This window comes from Oryzias latipes, chromosome 16 (genome assembly GCF_002234675.1).
Source record: "Oryzias latipes chromosome 16, ASM223467v1".
NCBI lineage: Eukaryota > Metazoa > Chordata > Actinopteri > Beloniformes > Adrianichthyidae > Oryzias > Oryzias latipes.
This window is the reverse complement of record NC_019874.2, coordinates 23380287-23400196: the sequence shown is the minus strand read 5'-3', so window position 1 is coordinate 23400196 and position 19910 is coordinate 23380287. Positions and strand designations below refer to the sequence as shown.

The 19910-nt window shown below is 37.7% G+C and overlaps 3 protein-coding genes across 4 annotated transcripts; all 3 read right to left on the bottom strand.

Annotated features, from left to right (window-relative positions):
- Nucleotides 1-633: 633 nt before the first annotated feature.
- On the bottom strand, nt 634-5232 carry LOC101166985 (protein OSCP1). Of its 2 annotated transcripts, XM_011485641.3 has the most exons (11): nt 4997-5232; nt 4677-4718; nt 3695-3849; nt 3288-3455; nt 3003-3083; nt 2792-2895; nt 2556-2684; nt 2289-2358; nt 1937-2076; nt 1764-1827; nt 634-1651 (listed from the first exon to the last, which is right to left on the bottom strand). In XM_011485641.3, the coding sequence occupies exons 1-11, from the start codon at nt 5106-5108 to the stop codon at nt 1532-1534; spliced, it is 1185 nt and encodes a 394-aa protein (XP_011483943.2). In that variant the 5' UTR covers nt 5109-5232; the 3' UTR covers nt 634-1531. The 2 variants fall into 2 exon arrangements, with proteins under 2 accessions (XP_011483943.2, XP_023819654.1); XM_023963886.1 differs by lacking the exon at nt 4677-4718 and having other exon boundaries at nt 4997-5231.
- Nucleotides 5233-7418: 2186 nt separating this feature from the next.
- LOC101172524 (cornifelin homolog) lies at nt 7419-8009 on the bottom strand. The gene is made up of 3 exons (XM_023964144.1): nt 7898-8009; nt 7682-7818; nt 7419-7523 (listed from the first exon to the last, which is right to left on the bottom strand). Exons 1-3 carry the CDS (start codon nt 8007-8009, stop codon nt 7419-7421), a joined length of 354 nt encoding a protein of 117 aa, XP_023819912.1.
- A 1729-nt stretch (nt 8010-9738) lies between these two features.
- Nucleotides 9739-19813, bottom strand: mrps15 (mitochondrial ribosomal protein S15). The gene is made up of 8 exons (XM_023964188.1): nt 19544-19813; nt 13218-13313; nt 13065-13140; nt 12937-12985; nt 12703-12787; nt 10716-10774; nt 10100-10291; nt 9739-9978 (listed from the first exon to the last, which is right to left on the bottom strand). Exons 1-8 carry the CDS (start codon nt 19674-19676, stop codon nt 9877-9879), a joined length of 792 nt encoding a protein of 263 aa, XP_023819956.1. The 5' UTR covers nt 19677-19813; the 3' UTR covers nt 9739-9876.
- Between the last annotated feature and the right edge of the window lie 97 nt (nt 19814-19910).

Sequence of the window (19910 nt, the reverse complement as noted above, 5' to 3'; positions counted from 1 at the left end):
AGTTTGCAGACCCCTGATTTAGGAAAACCACGAAGGTTGATTATGTATTCACCCCATGATGACTTTAGAAATATGCATCACACCACGTCGGCTTCAAAATTACCTTCATTTAGCATCTACATGGATCCACAAACAGAAGTGATTTTTTCATAACTAGAAACAAATTTCGGTTAAATCCACTGAAAATGAAAATTCAGTAATTTCAATAAGACTTTCTTCTGCTTTTAAATTTTAATAAATATTCTCTGATAAGTAAACACCTTGAGCAAGAACCTTTCGATACTGTTGGTATCAAAAATATTTTCCTTATGGCGTGTAGTTTTCTGTTAGAACACTGTAATAAGGGATAAATCATCCTCCACTTTTCACTCTCATGATTCACAGATATCGTAGGTTAGTTGGGTGAGTGGACATTCCTCTTTAAGATGTTCTGTAGCCCTGTTAGTGTATACTGCAATGATGCTGAACAAACTCCTTTAAAACCAAAAAAAAAAAAAACTTTAATGATAATTTACACCAAGACATAAATAATAATAATCTGGAGTAACTGAGATTATCCACATGTATAAATAACTTTCTGTGTGTCTAACATACCTTTAATTGAACATCATGACACACGTGAATATCAACTAAAATGGTGATTGATGAATTTATTCATGTGGTCATTTCTGGAATCGACAACACAAAGAAATTAAACTGGCAAGAATGGTCCAATTCTAACCCATGCAAGGCATCAATCTAAATGAAATCAAATGCTGCCGTATCAGACAAGAAACAATCAAATGAAGCCATTGGGAGTTTTTCTGATTTTCATTGCATTTGGACACAATGAGAACTAGAAATGCCTTTATGACCTGAAGCTTTATGCAGGCGCTTCAGCAGAAATCCCTGCAGAAAACAACAACTGCAGCGATAAAAGGAGGAACACTTTAGTGCAAAATCTGTGCAGAGTTTCTAACTATTAGAGAGGTAAACATTTATACATTTTTGTCTCAGGCTCATCACACTGGTGAAGGTGGCCATAACAGGTAAATTGATGACAGACAGGGTTTTGTAATCAATTCCTTGAAACACAATTTTTATTGTGCTACATGATGGAAAATGTCGATATTAAGAATATTTATGTCAGTAAAACTTAGCCAAAGTGCATTAGGTATACAACACATTGTAAATAAACAGTTGCCTCATGATAGAATATCAAGAGATCCTTTCCTATTGACATATAAACACAATGATAATCTTTATTTTTAACATTTTGACACTTAGGTTGTCTCAGTTTTCAAACTGCTAGACCCCAAATGCCTTTTATACCTAGACTCACCTGTTTGTTGTTAAATGAAATATACAGCCAACAATCTGACTATCATGTCTGCGTATTCTGGCATCCTAAAAGCACCCTTAAAGGAAAGTCTTTTGGGTGCGTGTGACACTTCAGCGGTGCTTTTGCAGTTTCAGACCGTTGACCGACCCTCAATAATGTGCACCCTTTTGAGGTACATTGCAATTTAAGCCTGCAGACGAGCTAAATGTGTCACAGATCGTCCATCATAGCCAAAAGGTCGTCTCCTTTGCTGCTTGAACTGGGAGACTGATGTCCAGAGTCTGTGAACTCCCCCATGATCTTTGTCAGTTCTGCACTGACCTGTTGGTCCTGGAAGATAAACTTTAAAGCTTGAGTTTTCAAGAATATTTGTCTATAAAATGTGGTGTAAAACTCAAATAATTGCCATGCAGCTCAGGAGGAGAAGAGTATTTTTGTTTACCTTTGTAGCTTGAATGTTTATGATTCCATATGAAAGCTCATCAGGTCTTGTTATCAATGCTTCTCTATAAATACAAAAATGCATCTTTTGAGTAATTAAGAAAAAGCTTAAACTGTATTTTTTTCCAACAAATCTTTGATTAAATGTTAGAAACTAGAAATGTGGACGCTCACTCCTCTTCCTCGTCTGTGGCAAACAGATTTACTCGGAAGGCGGTGTCTGAGCTTCCGGCTTTCTGAACCTCCAATCCTCCCATCAGCCTTGCCAACATGTTCAGTTCTTCTTTGGCCAGAGGGTTTGGAGCCGTGTTAACCTGTTGGAAAACAACAACATGTCGATGTTTTCAGTGTCTTAAAGGGTCCTAAAGATGAAATAAGATGGGTCTGGAAGCGAGGAGCAGTCGTGAAACACTGAGTAGTACTGCGTCCAGTTTTACGGTGAAGACAGAAAAAAAACATGCTGACACAACAATTGCAGCTATGAACTTTTTCTTTGTTGCAATATTAAAAATCCTGAAAGTTTCACCTTTGTGTGCTGGGTTGAACTTTTAGATGTACCCGACATGTGAGTTTCCACAGGGCGGCTTACACTATACCTAAGTGAAAAGAACATAAAGATGAAAAAACAAACATAGAAAGGAAGATGGAACACGGTGATTCGTTGATTTATTGATTCTTTGCTGCTTGGTAAAAAAAAATTGAGTTTCCGTCAATAAACAGATCATTAACTAGACATATTTCAGGTGTACGAATTCATACACATTCAAAACAAGACCAGTGTCACGTTACTCACATGTTTGTGCCTAACTTTGTAACTCGGTCTCCAAAAATCTCAAAAGATCCTTCCCGAATGGCTGAAGTGTAGTTCCCTCCATTGTTGAACTGCAGCCTGGTCTTCTCTTCCCCAGTGCAGCTAAAAATCCTAAGTTGTCAGAATTCACAACATCACAGTCATGCCAAGTGTGAAATCACTAGGCCTATAAAGTTGACTTTTTGTAAAGTATATTGAAAAGAGAAAATGATGTGCACCTTATCAGGCCAGGGACCTGCGTTCCGTGCGGCACTGGTCCGCTAGTGGGAAGACCAAAGCGACCGTTTGAGTTCTGAACTTTGTCCTTCAGGAAAATTGAAACCTGAAAAAAAAAAAATGTTATAGAATTACACAAACCTTCTCAAATATTGGAGAAAAAAAAAGGAACAAATAAGGATTGTAATTAATAGTTCTCAGGGATGGACTCACTCGTATGTGCATGTCTTGAAAAAAGATAAGCAGCGTTTGTCTAATCAGCTGGAACTCACCGTTACATAAAGGTGTGTACATCTAAAGAGTGAAATAAAGAAAAACATATTAAATAAAATCACAGCCTGCTTTGATATTGGGGAAAGTAAACAAAAAAGATTTTTTTCCAGAATCTGACAGCTTCCACAACTGATATTAAATACAGTACATTTGATTTATTCTGTTGTTTTTTGTGTAGTTGCACACTTATTGAGAGATTCCTTTGAATTCACAGTTTTAGTATACCTCTATGAGCTGTTGGTAAGTTTCGTCAACTTGGCTGAGAATGCTGGGAGTATCTTTAACAAAGTCTTTGATTGCATCCATGTGGTTGAAGGAGACAAGGAGGATGTCCTTTGGTCTGGGACAGAGAAGCACCTGATATTTGAAAGCCATGGTCATCAGGTCATAGAGCTGGAAAGGAGGATGGACACAGAACTTTAGCATCTCATCAGAATATTATAGTCTGTTGTTTTGGGGCTTTAAACAGCAGAGGGAGCCACATACAATTTTAAAAGTAGCTGTAAAGTATCAAGAAAAACACTAATTAAAAAGCAGATTTATTTGAGTTAATTTAAATGCTATTACTATGTTTCATTGGTAAGAGATTCATGTACTAGAATAGACAATAGAAAATCAAAAAGTTGACTTACCTTGTCCATGCTAGCTTGGTTGAGTCTCATTATGGATGCATGGGCCAGCCTGTCGAACACAGTTCTCAGCGCCTTCTTAGAATAAAGCTCCTGAGGTTTAAAAAGCTCCTCCAGGAACTTTTTGTTGAACATGGTGGTGATGATGTCGTTCATAACTAGTTTGGTCAACCATCCAACAGAAAAGGTCAGAGTTAGCAGAAGTCAGACAGACACGTTTGCCAAAATGTAAACTTTGAAGCAAGCAGAGGAGCAATCTAAACATGTTTGCCAAACCTAGTTAATCTACAACTTAATTCCTTTAGTCTTGCATTTACAAAGCGGCAGCATGTTGACACACTTCATTAAAGATCTGTTGAGCAATTTGGACAACGTAATGATTGGATTTTTAACTTTCGAGCATTTAAGACATTTTATTTCTTTTATTTGACTAGCACTAAAAAGTTTTAAGCACTGAACAACTGCTAAATTTGCATTTCAACCTATACCAGCATGAAGATAACATTAATGATAATATTAAAACATATTAGAGAAGTCTAAAAATGCAAAAAAAACATTGTTTTTAATTATGTTTGTTGTGAACCACATCATTTAGTATATAATACAGATGGACTTCTAAAAGTATGGTTCCGTCAAATCTTTTGGATACATTTAAATCAATTTGAATTGTCTCAGTGTATGAAAGGAGCTTTATATGTAGTTCTGTAAATACTACAGTAGCAGATCAAACAAAACGAAAATATCTGTTTTAAATTGAAAAAAAAGCAAGTCTTGGCTTTACAACAAAAGCCTTAGCAGCCGATAAGACAAGTAATAAAGTGTGTTTGATTGGTGCAGAAACAACCCAAAACAATAACGATGCCATCTACTGCTTATACTTCAATGCTAGTGTTTTTGCAGAGCATGAGTTTCAGCAAAGCCAAAGCAACGCAGAGAGCTGCTAATAAATGCAGAACTGCATTATTAAACTGAGCACTACTGATACCTCTCCTTCTGTCCTCCTCTATCCATCCAGCAATTGTAGAATCTTTATTAATTCAAAGGAAATGCAAGAGTTCCAGAAGTTAAATGGTTTAGTTTAGGCTGTAATTTTCTAAAGCGGTGGTGTTCCCAAATGTCAACAGCAGACTGACAGATTATTATCATTAACTCTTGACTTTACTTATACTTTATACGTTTTAGAAGCAATAAAAACGTCCAAATATTAAAATAAACAGACCAAAGAATTAGTGACTAATTTCGTCTCATCACGACTGTTAAACTGCTGTAGGTCAAATAAGTGTGGTTAGCCACTAAGCTAGCTACCTTTCTTAGCCTTGTCAGCCGGTATGTTCTGAGCTCGAAGTCGCTGATCCAGAATATACAACATTTCTCCACCGAGGTTAATAAAGAGCAGCGGTAGAGTCCTTGAAGACATGCTGGGATTTAAAATGTTAAGTCTTCTAAAGAGAACGGAGTGGATGCTATTAAGGGGCTCTGTCTGTTTTCCAAAGCCTCTTCTGGTTGCCAGGCCACGGAGAAAAAAAAAAAAAAAATCACTGCGTAGTGACGTCAGGACGTACCAGTACGCCGAATAGAGATAAAAAAACAACAACAACCTTTTACATTTAAAAAAATAAATAAATAGAAACCCAAAAACTATGTACTATCAATTTTTTTTCTGTTTCATATGCCTTCTTAAAAAAATAAATAAATAAAAGGAAGGCAGACGAGGCCTGTGTCAAACAAAAGTGCAGTAAATTGAGTTAAACTTAATGGGACAATGATGGTTCACCTGTCTTTCCATTACTCATTTTTGTGTTAAGTCAGGTCAATGTTTTAACCAAATAAGATTCCGCTTTGTTGCGTAACTTCTTGTTTCAGCCTTATTCTGAAAAGTTAGTGGGTCAGACCTACCAAAATTGATGAATCACTTTTTTAACCACAACACAAATCTGAAATGTACATTATGTGACATTCACTCTAATGCTAACACTGCATTATTAGGTTCTGTAATGCTGATATTTGTCCTGTTTTGCAATATTAACTGTAAAGCAAAAGAGCCACTATAATTCAAATTCATTCAGTTTAAGCCCCTAAACAATCAGGTGCAAGAAACCATGGGATTCTTCAATGATTCATTTGGACAAAACATATTTATAAAAACTTAAAAACTTACCAGATCTTATAATTTGGTAAAATTTATTTTTGAAACAAATACACGAGATATGCAACATCATAACATTTGTAATTTATTTATTGTCTATCAACTTGACAGAAAAAAAAGTAAAGGATTTGTATGAAAAATCAAGTCTAGAACAGCATGTTTTGCATTTTCAGAATTGGTCTTGAACAATCCAAAAGTGGAATTGACTGACATTTTTTAATAATTAGAAAAAAAGGAGTGTAGATAGAAAAAAAAATCAGTAAGAAAGTAAGAAAGTACAAAGAAAGAAAAATCCTCCTTGTGATGTAAATTAAACATTTATAAAGTTCAGTTACTTATTAAATCAATCCTGTGGAAACACAAATATTTCACCCAAGATTTACTTAAGTGGGGACTTGTGTAGGTATTTGAATAAAATATTACTTGGTTGGTTTCAAGGTTCCTCTTTCATCTTGACAGCTCATTAGGGCAAGGATGCTAACAGAGTCGTGTCTCATGTTTACTTGTAGTGATCCAAAAGCCTGCCAAGGTGAAATAAAACTGTTGTCTATTTTATTTAAACTTATTTTGTAAACACAAGCACTTTTTATGATACCTTGGTTAAATATGCACCGCATCTGAACTGAAAAGTCAATGCTTATGTATGTCAGATCACATTAAATTTGAATTTCTGTCAGGGTCAGTGTTTGATTTTGCTAAAAAAAAAAAAAAAAAGGAAAAAGAAAGTCTGTTGTTGAACATAAGGCCACTGCTGGAAAGGACAAACGATTTCAGCTTCATTTTTAGAAAAATGATACACAAGAAACCTAGAAGTTAAAATAAGACACGGGTGGAAAGAAGCCCACAAAACTAGGCCCTTTTTTTTCTGGTTAGCTGTCTGTCACATTGACGCAATCTGTCCACAGCTGGATTGCGCATGTCTGAAAGACTAAAAAGGAGCTTCTGTGGTAGTTTCCATTGTAGAGGTGTCTTCAGAACCACAGTTTGTTATATCCCCCAGGTGTTGATGTAGCATGTGGCTTCATAGGTCATTGCATTGACACGTCTGAAGGCGAACATTCTCTATTTAGATCAAATCCAAATGCTGATAAGGGAAGAAACCTAAGCACACTAAGCTCTGATGTAAAGCTTCTGTCATAAAGTACTGCTGGTTCTGAACTCAAATGATAAATTGGTGCAGCTGATAAGTCCATTAAGCAGGTATAAAACATAATTTTTTGCTTTTTTTTCACTGAAACAATAAGGGGCAAGTCACAAACTCAGTTCTGCTCTTGGTTGCAGAACCATAACCCAACTAGAAATGTTTTTAAAAGTTCCATAATTGTTTTAAACTGATCTGATGCACTTTGTTTGATCATTTTTTGCAGTTATTTTAATTGTTTACCATAAAAACGGTTAAAAAAATGCTGTCATACTATTATGAGTTTCTGTTAAACATTAACACTTGGAAACATTAAACTGAGTAAAACAAAGTTGATTAAACCTTATTATTAATACCTTGGTAGCTGCTGTTTGTTCGCAACCAAAGTTGAAGAAATATACAGCTACTTCCTCCACGTGATTTCTACTATATATATCTCGTTAAATAGACACTTCTCCATTTCTGATGCGGATTTCCCGAGCCATCCTGCACATTTCGCAAAGTCCGCAGCAAAAGACCATAATGGCATCGTTGCATACTGTTCCCTGTTGGTCAAAGAATTACAACATAGATTTAGCAAACGGAAAGTCCACCCTTGTATTAAGAAATGTGAAAAAATTTGTGTTAATGACACAACTTCAGAAAAAACAAAAACTCTTGCACCATCTTTCACAAGCGTTAACGACAAATCTGAAACACCTACCTGAATACCATAAGTGAGTCTCATATGAGTCCTCATGGCTGTCATGCCCCCTGGTACACAACCCAAACAGAAGTTTTCTCCATACTTGTGTGCTGTGTAGCAGGACAGTCCAGCTGGACAGAAAAAACCCAAGGCACCTGCAAAATACAAGGTTATGGTATTAGAGAATTTATGAAACAAGTGTGTCTCAGATAGTGTGAACAAATTCGTGCTTACAGATGAGGCAGTCATTAAAGCAGGAGCACAAGCCCGTGCTCCACTCCCCTGTCTGAACATTTGTCCCATATCCACCTGCACCAGGCTGATGGGTCACCACAGGGTTTGACATGTCAATGATTTGGATGGGTGGAGTTTATTTAACTGCCAAGAAAAATACAAAAGCACCTGAAAAAAGGTTTCCATTGGTGACAATGACAACTTTTTAAATTGTTTTTTTTTACAGAAAATCATTTAAATTTATTTAGTTGACCTAAAATTAAAATGCATGTCTTAGTCTTAAGCTCCTCTGCAATTTCAATCAATATATGATATTGAATGTATGTATTTATGCATTTTTAATTTAGGATCAATTTGATGCATCTATGTTGTTTTTAGTGTCTTTCATAAGTTGTGCAGTTTTTTCAAAAAGTTTGCACAAAGTTTAACCTCATTCTCTTTCAATACTCAACGTTTTTTAATCCGTTACAGGTCATAATTTTGGATTGCATGACCATAGTCTAGCTGCAAAAAGGTTAGTAAAGGTTACAACAATCAAAGCACAATCAGTCATGTAAAGAACTTTAAAGGTAAACTATAAAATAGAGAATTGTATTATGCTTAAGTGCGGAAAAAAAATCATTAAAAGCTTTAAGCTGAATTGTACTAATCACAAAACAATTTGTAGAAACTGATAAAGCGCTCAAATATGAGTGGGTAGAAGAAAGATCGTATTAATTCCCACCCCCAATCTGACTATATTTAATGCATATATTTTGACAGATTGAACATATAGTCAATTTTTCACATAATTATTATTCTCTGCCGTCTAATTGATCAACAGAAATAATGAATAAAACGTGTGTCACCTACCAGAAGTTTCTGAGAGTCTGAGCCTCTCCTGATCGAACTGACAAGCTGCACACCACACAGGAAACTGTGACTAACTTGAGCTGTGAACTGCTGCTGCCGCTGGTGACAAACTGCTGCTTCTGGGGATGACAAAGATCTGTGCCGATTCAAAGGACAAATTAACTAGAACCGCCACTCTGCTTTGACATCAGAGGTGGGTGTAGGTCCAATGCCTCAGGTCATTGACACGTTTTTTCCTTTTTTAAAGAGATTTAAGAGGTTCTGATCTGACGTCAGATATGCACAGTTCAGGGAAGTCATGCAAAGCATCGTCAGAGCACCTCAAATCTACACATTAATATGACACCCGCAACTGCACAACATCCTTGCCACTCAAAGTTGAGGTTTTAATCATGTAGCTTTGCATGTCACCCACGGCATTTGCAAAAGCATGATAAGGATTTACTCAGGATCTGAGGTAACAGAAGACGACGTTTTAATGTTTGGTGATGCTGAACCTTGAGGGAAAATTAGGCAGAGAAATGAAACACTGCCATCTGTAAATGCTTGAACTTCTTAAGACCTGGCATCCACATGCGTGGAAATCACATTTGGGGTTTTTATTACCACAGCAGTTTATTCTGCTTAACCGGGGAGCTGTCAAAAAAAAAGGGATGTCAAACAAAAGCTCGGGTCTTATGGGGTTAAAGAAAAAATAAATAAAGCCACTTCTCAGGTAGAAAAAAATGAAAGCTCTGGAGATACACTGCATTTTTTAGATTTCGTTCTAATTGACTTCACTCAATCTTCTTCTGCACAGAGTCCACTCACTGCTAAAAATGTAAATCCTGCAATAACTTTTTGCAACTATGTTTATCCAGGTTTGTCTCTGACATTTGGAAAACCCTCCATTCAATAGACTTGTATACTGAACATTCAATTTTCCAACCGTTCTTACCCGAGGTCTTCGTTTCAGTGCTTTGTGTTACATACAGACACTTTTAACAAAATTGCATTTGACATTTTTGTAACTTTTATTTGAGCACTTTTATTTTGACAGAAAATGTACGCCACCCTTACACAACTGAAAGTGAAAAAGAAATCATTTAAAAGACAAGGGATGTTTGAGAAAAAGTCTTTAATTGTTTCTAAACTGCTGTGGCCTTAGTTTCCTCTGTTTCTGTGGTCTTTAAATTCTGCTTCATCTTCAGGTTCTGCTCTGCTTTCTGTTTCTGAACAGCCTTGAAGACCTGAAGAGAGATGAAAAAAAAAAAGCACTATGGTGAGAAGCAACACCATAAACAGCAACCAGCTGTTTACTGAAAAAAACAAAAAAAGCAAACATTCCAGGACTTGTGGTTTGTTTGTTACCTTAATGCAGAATTCTTTCTTGGCCAGCCAGCGGCGGGTGGCCCTCCGGTAGTACTCCGGAGGGAAAGTGTAGGTGATGCCAAGCTGCTCACAAACTCTCTCAAAGGTCTCATATCGCACCAATCGTAGGTTTTTCAGAAGCTTTTTCCTTCGGTCAATCGCCATGAGCATCCGCCTCTTGTTAGCTTTGTCCTAGAATGACGGGAGGGACGTAAAAGTGAACCACAAATTCATAAAAGACAACCAATTAAACCAAAACAATCTTCTAAACCTTATTTCATATGAATACTTCTTTGCATGTTGGTCAAGGATCCCCCTCCCCTAGTTTTAAGCTCTAAACTTGGTCCACTGCAGTCCTAATTGAAACCTTTACAGCCTGTTGCAGCATGGAAACTTCCAACCATGCCGTTGTTTATTCACGTTTTTTTTTCAATGCAGAGGAGTACACAGGAAATCCTGTGAACTTACACGCCTCACACCAAAGGAAGGAAGGCAGACAGGAAGCTCAAAGCTTTTATAGTATGAGCGAGTAGCCCCAAAAACCTGTGATGTCACCGCTGTAGGCCAGATCAAAAGCTCATCTTCCAGACACAGCAGAACATCCACTGTGACTCACCTTGTGATGTTTCTGTAAATGCTCCCCATAGTTTCGAATTCTGGCAGTTAAAATAGCGACTGAAACGAAAAAAAAAAAAAAAAAGTGAGAGGATTCAAACAATTATATCAATATATACATAAATACAAAAAAGTATTTGTCAGTCACCGATTTTGCAAGTTGTACCACGTAAGAAGAGGAGAGAGGCCTGTAATGTTCAGAATAGATACACTTCAGCTGTGAAAGAATGCATTTTAGGATTCTTAAAGACTATTGGCATAGTGATGCAGAAAAAAAAAAGTATTTAGCTCAAAGCAAGAATTCTGTCCTTCACAGACCTGTTACGTCTTTAAGAGGATCCTGGGTTTAATGCGATCTAGGAAATGCTGAGGAAAAACCCAAGAACTGAATGACCTAGATCTTAGGTCATTGACCTAAGCTCTCATAGTAATACACTATGTTATTATAGATTCAGATGCTGCATTACTCCAAAGGTTCCCCTCCTTGATTTCCAGATCTGTCCAAAGTTCTCCAGAGACCATCTGGATGATCCAGAGGAGAATTAGGAGAATGTCATGTGATCAAACGAGACCAAAATGGAACGCTTTGGTACAAACGCCATGTGCCGTGTTTGGAGGGGGAAAAATGCAGAGTAGCATCCCAAGAATACTATTATCCCCTGCAATGAACGGGGATGGATGCATTATGCTTTGGAGACGCTTTTCTGTAAAGGGGCCAGGATGACATGATCTGTATTATATAAAACACGAATGAGGCCATGTCTGGCAAGATTTTGGTCAAACACCTCCTTCCATCAGTGAGATCATTCAGGATGAAACATTCCAGCTTGATGATGATCCCAGACACTACGCCCTGGCAACAAAGGAGCCGGCCGGGGCTTTTTATTTTTGAACCCTTTGTGGCCCTCGAGTCAGAAGGTTTGACCAACCCTGGTGTAGCCTTTGGCTGAAGAAGCAGCAGAATATTTGATCGGGATCCAGAAAGAACTAGAAGAAAAAGCTGGACTTCAAGCAGCAACATAACTTCTCATAAAAAATGTTGATTTGGAGGCTAAACGCTATGCAAACGAGTGATCGCGGACCGGTTTAAAGTCAGACTATATTTTCAGAGCGGCCTTTAAGACGTGGTACAAAATTAATTCATGGAACACTTATAAAAACTGTGTTTTATAAACATAAAGACAGACATGAACCCACTTTGTATGGAACTTTATTAGAAGTGCCTCTGAAACATTACAGAGCCGGTGTTCAGCTGCATCTTTACTGTCAATGACATCATGGCAAGAATCCAATACATGTTCATGTTTTTAGGATGTTTCTGTCATGATTGAATGTAAAAATGAATCAACTGGAGGCAGAATTAGGAAAAAAGTGCTTTTTCTGTCAGTCTGCTCCCCTTTAGGAAATCTGTCCTCGTTTTCTCAGCAGGTTTGAATTTGACTTTACAGTTTGTTCTGACTACAGGTGACTGAAAGCCCTTTTCTCGTGGGGGAGTTTTTCAGCAAAAAAACAGAAAAAACTTATTTATGATGGAAAATAAAACATTTCATAGAAAGCGTGAAAAAGCAGGGAGCAAAGGTTCATTTGAAATCAATAAAGGAGTTCCTTAGGGAAAAAAAGAAGGTGTTTTTATCTGACGTTTTTATTATTGTGTAATATGTTTGCATTTAACGTAATATTTTTTACACTAACACCTATACTTTTTCTTAGCAAAATAATAGGATCATTTGGCTGGTAGCTTTTGTTAATTTTTTATCTTCCAGCCATCTTGTCTGGTGAGTCAAAAATTAGATTTTGGTCTCTGTGGTTGTCAATTCAGCCGTGGAACATCAAACCACATGCAGCAAAATCTATTTCAAAGCTGTGGCTACCAAAATTGCTCTGCCATGTGCGTGGTAGTATTTCTCTTTATGAGATGCTCACGCTAGCGGTAGTTCTCAAAAGATCTGCTGTTACGCTGCCTCAGAGCAAGAACCGAAAACACTTACTCTGGACTTCCACTGAGCTGCGGTCAGTCTCATCCCTCTGTACTTTTGCAATCAGCTGTTCCTTCTTCAGCTGGAGCTTCTCACTCTGGAAACACAGATGTAGCCAAGTTGCTAAGAATGACTTTTGTTTGGGGGTGGGGGGGGGGGGGTAAGTGTCTTTGAACATTTTTCAGGAAAACAAATAAGAACATTTAAAATGCAACAGTCAGGTGAAACGATGACATAAATCCTTACATGGCTTGCCAGCTCCAGAGAAAGCAAACGTTTCACTATATCATCAGTTCTGTTAAAAATACATAAAAAACTGATTATGCATATGTAGCTTTAATGTAAATATGACAGAATGCTGTGTGTATATTTACGTTTGAGCAAGAGGGACAGCTGCATAATCCAGCTTTAGCATTTCTGGAGTGAGATCACTGAGCTGGCTCCCGGTGTCTGAAACAAACCACATCCTCTGATAAATGCTATGGGGAAATGTGCTTGTAAGTAAAGATGCAGCTTAAAGTTCTGACCTGTCTTTTTTGTCTTTGCAACTCGAGCATATTGTCTTACTGGTTGTGATGCAGCAAAACCTTCTGGAGCATTAAAAGCTAGAGGAAAGCAGCATCCTATCAACAACACAAAAGAGGACAGTTTTAGACACGACTGACACAGAAAAGACCCACAACTCTGTTAGCATAAACCAGTGCTTCTCAAATAGTGGGAGCGCGATGCGATGCCAGGGGGGGGGGCGCAGTAGTAGCGGTTTTAGGTACAGATAATACGGGCAATTGCTCGGGGCGCAAAGGGGGGGGGGGGGGGGGGGGTGACAGCGGCTCATTGTTTGGAAAAAAATCTGCGGCCCTATTGGTTTCTTATGATCTGTTCTATCACAGAGTTTGTAACAGCCTCAAACTGAACTGCCGTCCCTGCAGCTGCTCCTGTCTCCTGTCACACACCGCTAGAATGAAAGGGGAGGGGTAGTGGGCTCAGGAACGCGGACGCGGAGAGCTCCCTCTGTTGCGCAACACCAGGATCATGGCGTGCCTTTAGGTGACTCAGCTCATGCTAATAATGTCTTTCTTTATGAACTATTATAGTCATTTTGATGACGTGTCTTTATTTTCCATTACTGTATTCTTTGTCTGTCTGTGGTTTAGTTGATGTCAGTATTTGACATAAAGACAGCAGGTAATGCAGGAAAACAGCTGCACTTTATGAGATCATAAATAAACAATCAACTTCAGCACAATGTTTTTATCTATTTCTTCAGACTTAAAACGTTAAATATATTGGTGCTGCTGTGTTAATATTTCAGATCAATTTACATTTAATATTATCTATTGACAATTATTTTTCTCAGCATCAAATGGTTCAGTTGGTCAAAATGTTTCTAGTTTAAATAAGGACTGACAGATTTCTTATTACAGGCACTTTCAGCTTCTTTTTTGTTTTAGACTAGAACAGGGTTTCTGTGGCTAAATAAAGTTAAAATTTGTTGAAAGTGGATTTATTTTGTTTTGTCTTTTGTTAATGTTAAAAGATACAATTTTAGGTATAATTACACAATTTCTATAGATACTAAACTAATATACTGTCACCGCGGCGAATGTGTGAGGGGGTGGGGGGTTAGGGGGGGTGCGAAACATTTTCTTTTTCCTAGGAGGGGCCTTGCAAAAATTAATTGAGAAACACTGGCATAAAGTCAGAATACTGTGGCCATTTTACACAACAGCTTTACAGCTTTTGCAGGAGATCCTTGAAAAACCTGGTTGGAATGAAAGAGAAATATTTTCCCCCTCCGTGCAGTTTTTGGTTGTTCCCACACTGCAGTGTAAATGAAGACATTGAACTGTTACATCAACTGCTTCTTTACCTAAAATTACTGTAAACAGAAACGGGGAAGAAAACCAGCTGATAACGCTCGTCTTCACTGATACAATATCCCTGTATATCCCTACAATATTCTAGTTTGCTTAACTTTAAAAAGGAAACTGATCCGACACACTAAAGACATACAAACTGATGCATTTCCTTGCACAGGAAGATCATTTTTGAGGGCTTTTTTGGTCATGATCAATGTTAACGTGCTCCAACTCTGTTGTAAGCTCAGGTGAATAAAAACAAAAAAAAGCTTTCTCCACAGTTACATATATTTACACTCCAACCAACTTATTCAGCTCGAAAAACTCTTGCACTGCAACTTTGAGATCGTAAAATGGACCAAACTTAAAAGCACAACTAAAACTATCTGAGCAACATCTTTGTGCTGCAGTTCAAAGGCCCATGTGCATCTCAGATAGTGACAGGAAAGCGGTTCTTGATAGTTGTCACAAAATAGGTGATTTCCTTACAGCTCTGATGCCAGTTGTCTCCACTACAAATCTAACCACATGTGCAAATACCACCAGACTAGCTCACTTCTGAATCCTTAAATACACCCCTGATTCAAGCTGCCATTAGATTGTATTAGCACATTTAAGAGAACCATTTATCGCTATTTTCACCGACTTTTGCAATATACATATTGCACAGTTTGATATTGCGATAATGGTAAATGTGCGATTAATTGTGCAGGCCTACTCTAAACGGTCTCCTTTTTTTTTTTTTTTTAAATCAAACCAAAAAATAAATACAACTTTTGCAAGCAGGTTTTATTTTTTTGACTAGGGGAAGAAAAACCTTTGCAAGTTCTGTTTTTCCTCGGCCTGTTCAGGAAGGGGTGGCGTATCTGTGGCTGTCCGCAAATAAAAAGAAAAAAAAGTGAGAAACGCTATGGTGCAGACCGGTTGTTTTCTCACGTTAAACTTGCTTTTTAGGTGTGAGGACAGAGTAAAGCAAGGTGTTGCACTGCATTGAAGACATAACACAGAAACTTCACACTGATACCGCCACTTCTTTATTTCTGATTTTCGGATTTTTTTCCCCCAGATGTTTATTAATCGACTTAAAACTACAAAATTATTATTTAAGGAAAAATGTCTTACAAAAAAAGGATTGTTACATTTTTTGTTCATATATTTTATGAATTGGTCATGACAAAAAATTTGGGCAATTACACCAACACTAGGGGGCAGAAGACTAAAATAGGATGGTAGGCAAAACTCTATTTCCTTTTATTGCAATAGAAATAATTGCACCAAATGTGACACATATGCAATGATAGTGTAGTGAGGTTCCACCATCAATATATACATCAACATTTTTACCTATAAACTTTGATTTTTAAGGCTAAAAAAAGTTTGGGAAGTATTGAATAATAATGGAGGTTTTTTAAAATTCCATAATTCAAAGTATTTTTCAAGTTTTAACTGACAAGTTAAGATCATGAAAATGCATTTTGCAATTGACATTTCAATATGCAATTCAGGTGTGCAATTTAGGAATTAAATATCAGAAATTACTGCTTATTTAAATTATTTTTTATCAGACACTGGTTTGTTTTGTAATGTAAAACGTACCGACATGTTTCGGTGGAATGCCTTCCCCCTTCATCAGGGTCGTCATCAGGTGGTGGTGTGTGACACCACCACCTGATGACGACCCTGATGAACCAACAGATGATTGTGACTGAGGCGGAGTCACCTGTCAAACTTTGACAAGTGACTCCGCCCCTTGATGTCCATTTTGCTGGAGGATGTTGCTCCAGGTGTGGGAGAGCAGGAAGGCCCCCTCATCCCTGTTCATGGAAGTGTGGGCTCGCTTTCTTATCTCCACCGGCTCCATGATCCATCTGCGGTGTTTGTTGTCTTCAGTGCGGAGGACTTTGGCCTTTTCCCAGTCCATGATGTGGTTTTCCTGCTTGCAGTGGTCCGTTTTGGCTGATTTCACATTTTCTTGTACTGCCTGTTGTCGTCTGGCTGTTGTTAGTATTTTATTTGTTTCCTTTTCACATTCTTTTTGATGTTCCATTTTTCTTGTGATGAAGGTGCATCCTGTTCCTCCGATGTATGTTTTATTGCAGGTGTGACATGGGATTTCATAAATGACATTGCATTTCTTATTTTGTTCGATCTTGTCTTTTGGGTGAACAAGTATTTGCCCGAGTTTTTTATACGGTTCAACTGGGGTGCTGATGTGATGTTTTTTCATAGCCCTTTGGATGCGTTCTGTTATTCCTCTGATGTACGGCGATGTAAACCATTCCTTTGTTTTCTGATTTCTTCGTCAGATTTTTCGGAGTCACTTGTCAAAGTTTGACAGGTGACTCCGCCTCAGTCACAATCATCTGTTTTTAAAGACGTCACACACCACCACCTGATGACGACCCTGATGAAGGTGGAAGGCATTCCACCGAAACATGTCGGTACGTTTTACATTACAAAACAAACCAGTGTCTGATTAAAAAATAATTTAAATAAGCAGTATAATTTTATAGACACAATGAACCTCTTTGAATCATCAGACATTACTATTCAATCTTACATTTTTTTTAAATAAATTTATAAAGTAAAAACAGAATCAATAGCACTTCAAAGTGTCATGGGTTTTTGTTAGCATAATTCATTGAAGATGAATTTTGCAATATTAAAAATTGGTTTTAAAGTAACTTAAAATCTGTTGCATTGTAAATTGCTGTGGTGTTTTTGTGTCATAATTGAAAAGAAATTGCACAACAGCGCCTCCCCCGGGTGTAATGCATTTTCATTTACATGGCATTGTGATATTTTGGACCCAAAATTCAAACTGAGAATGCAATCTGTCAGACTCTCATCAGGAAGAGCCCCCACCATTTTCTAAGTCCCACTTCCTTTTGGAGATCCTGAGAACAGAGAATTAGTCCTAATGCAGAGGATGACAGAACGTTCATCCACAAAGCTCCAAACACTTCTGCTATAGAAGCATAACCGTTGGAAGAAGCATGTTTTTCTTGGCTCCTCGGCACCGAGGCTGCATTTTCAGGGGGGCAAAGCCCCCCCCCCCCCCCCCCCCCCCCCCCCCCCTAAAACTATTACGCCACAGATGTAATCATTTGAATATGACTTCATTTAAAATCTGACCAATGAATGAAACATGATTTGTGCCGTCTGCTTTGACAGTCCTCTGATGATTGTAGACTGTGGGAAACATTCACATAAGGATCACAGGAACAAAGAAGAATCCCTCTGTTTTATCATCACTTGTTTTCAAGTTCAGCTTTAATCTTTTAGAAAAGTACAATTTCCTTTTACAGCATGCCCATTTAACTCTAAATAGATGAAAACGTCCATACAAACTTATTTATACAACAAAAAAATAAAAATACATAAATATTAAAATAAATAAAACATTCAGGGCTTCTTAACATACACAGCAGCCCTAAAGCTCAGTGGCCTTGTGGTAGAGTGTCCACCCTGTGACTGTAAGGTCACGTATTCAAATCCAGAGTCAAAAGCAGAGTCATACCAAAGACTAAAAATGGGACCAATGCCTCCCCGCTTGACACTCAGCATTAACCCTTGTGCTATACTAGGCACGTTAACATTGGGAGTGGGGTCATCTAGACCCCACTAGACAGTGCGCTGAACCTTTTTTCTTCAATGATTTGTGATCTTTACTGGTGTCCATGAATTACATAAAATCCTCTCCACCTTTATCCACCTTTGTCATGGTAGGAATAACATGTCAATGGTCATCTTGACGCCATAGGATAGCACAAGGGGTAAGGGGTTGGATTGGTGGGGGTTAATCCACCAAATGGTTCCCTATGTCTGCAGCTCACTGCTCCCTCAGGGGATGGGTCAAAGAGACAAATTTCACACACGTAGGTGTGTGACAGCTAATGGTACTTTAACTTTAAAGATAAAAATAACTCCTAAGAGCTGGAGTCAATTCAGTCATGGTCATAAACACAGTTCCTAAATTATTAGCCACCTTCTTGAATGAAAATACTAATTACAACTTTGTGGCCCTCTGCTGTCTTGTTATGCGTGACTGTTGGCATGTATATTGTCAAAGCTTGAGAGAAAAACCAGCTCACACAGCTCCCATATTTAAATGTAAACATGGGAAACAAGGAGGAAGAGCAAGGCAACTTATGACAACAGGAAATAACAAAATTGAAATAAATAAACAATATTGTACTGCATGAAATAGAAGAGAAAAGGAAGAGTAAGGTAATCAAATAATAATAATAATAATAATTACAAACACACTACAGGTGTTTATTTTCTATTAACTGTCCTAGATACATTGGTGCCAACTAATATGAAAGTGGTCAGACTAGAAAATTGTATAAGATAAAAAAAAAACGTTGCTATAGAATGACCATTTTAATTATTGATTTTAAAGCTTAGCTTAGAATTGTATAAATTCTAAAGTGGGATGTGTTGAAAACTTGACTAATTGTTTTAACATTCCACCACTTATTGTTGTTTCCCCCCACACATAGAATTTACATTATAAACATTTTAATACTTTTTTTTTCGGTTTGCCAAAAGTCTACATGAAAAATAGTGATTAATACAACATGTATTAATCACTATTAATACATGTTGTATTAATACAACATGTATTAATCACAACTAAGCGAAATCCTTATGGTTTTTGTTTTGTAAACAAATATTGATGAACCAGTATTAATAAGACACATTAACGAATAGGATCCACACAGAAACCTACATTTGACCGGACTCTAGCTGCTATTGTGGCTCAAACTAAAAACAAATGAAGTGATGGTCGCAGGCTGCAAAGTCCCAGAGGTGTGTCAGCCTCTGTCTCTGTCAACATTTGGGTGACCACGTGATGAATGCGCTACATTCAAATGAAGGACGCTACGCGCGTAGAAGGCGTGCATAGACACTTACAAAATACCTTGCGGCGGGTAAAAAACAAACAAACAAAGAAGACATTTATTAAGCTAGCTAAACTTCAAACTTACCTCTGCTATCTGGCGTTAACGCAGCGGGACCCCTCCTAGGTAAAAGTGATGCCGCGGAGCTCAGAGACGAGCTTCCTCGAAAAATGTTCGTTGAAGATTTCAGAAAGACTCGCAGCCCAACGTTTGTAAGCATGGCTAAAAGAGCCGAGTCCAAAAATCGACTATTATATCTTCCAAAGTGAAGAAACGTGACTAGTAATCTCACTCGACCCCTACACGGTGATCGCCATTTTGGCTAGGCAAAACTAGTCGAATGACGACAACCACCATATGGCTAGGCTAAGCTAACAATCACAGAGCACATCGATGACTAAAGCTTTACCTTTTTTATATATCATATTTACAATAGAGCTATTATGTTAGGTTA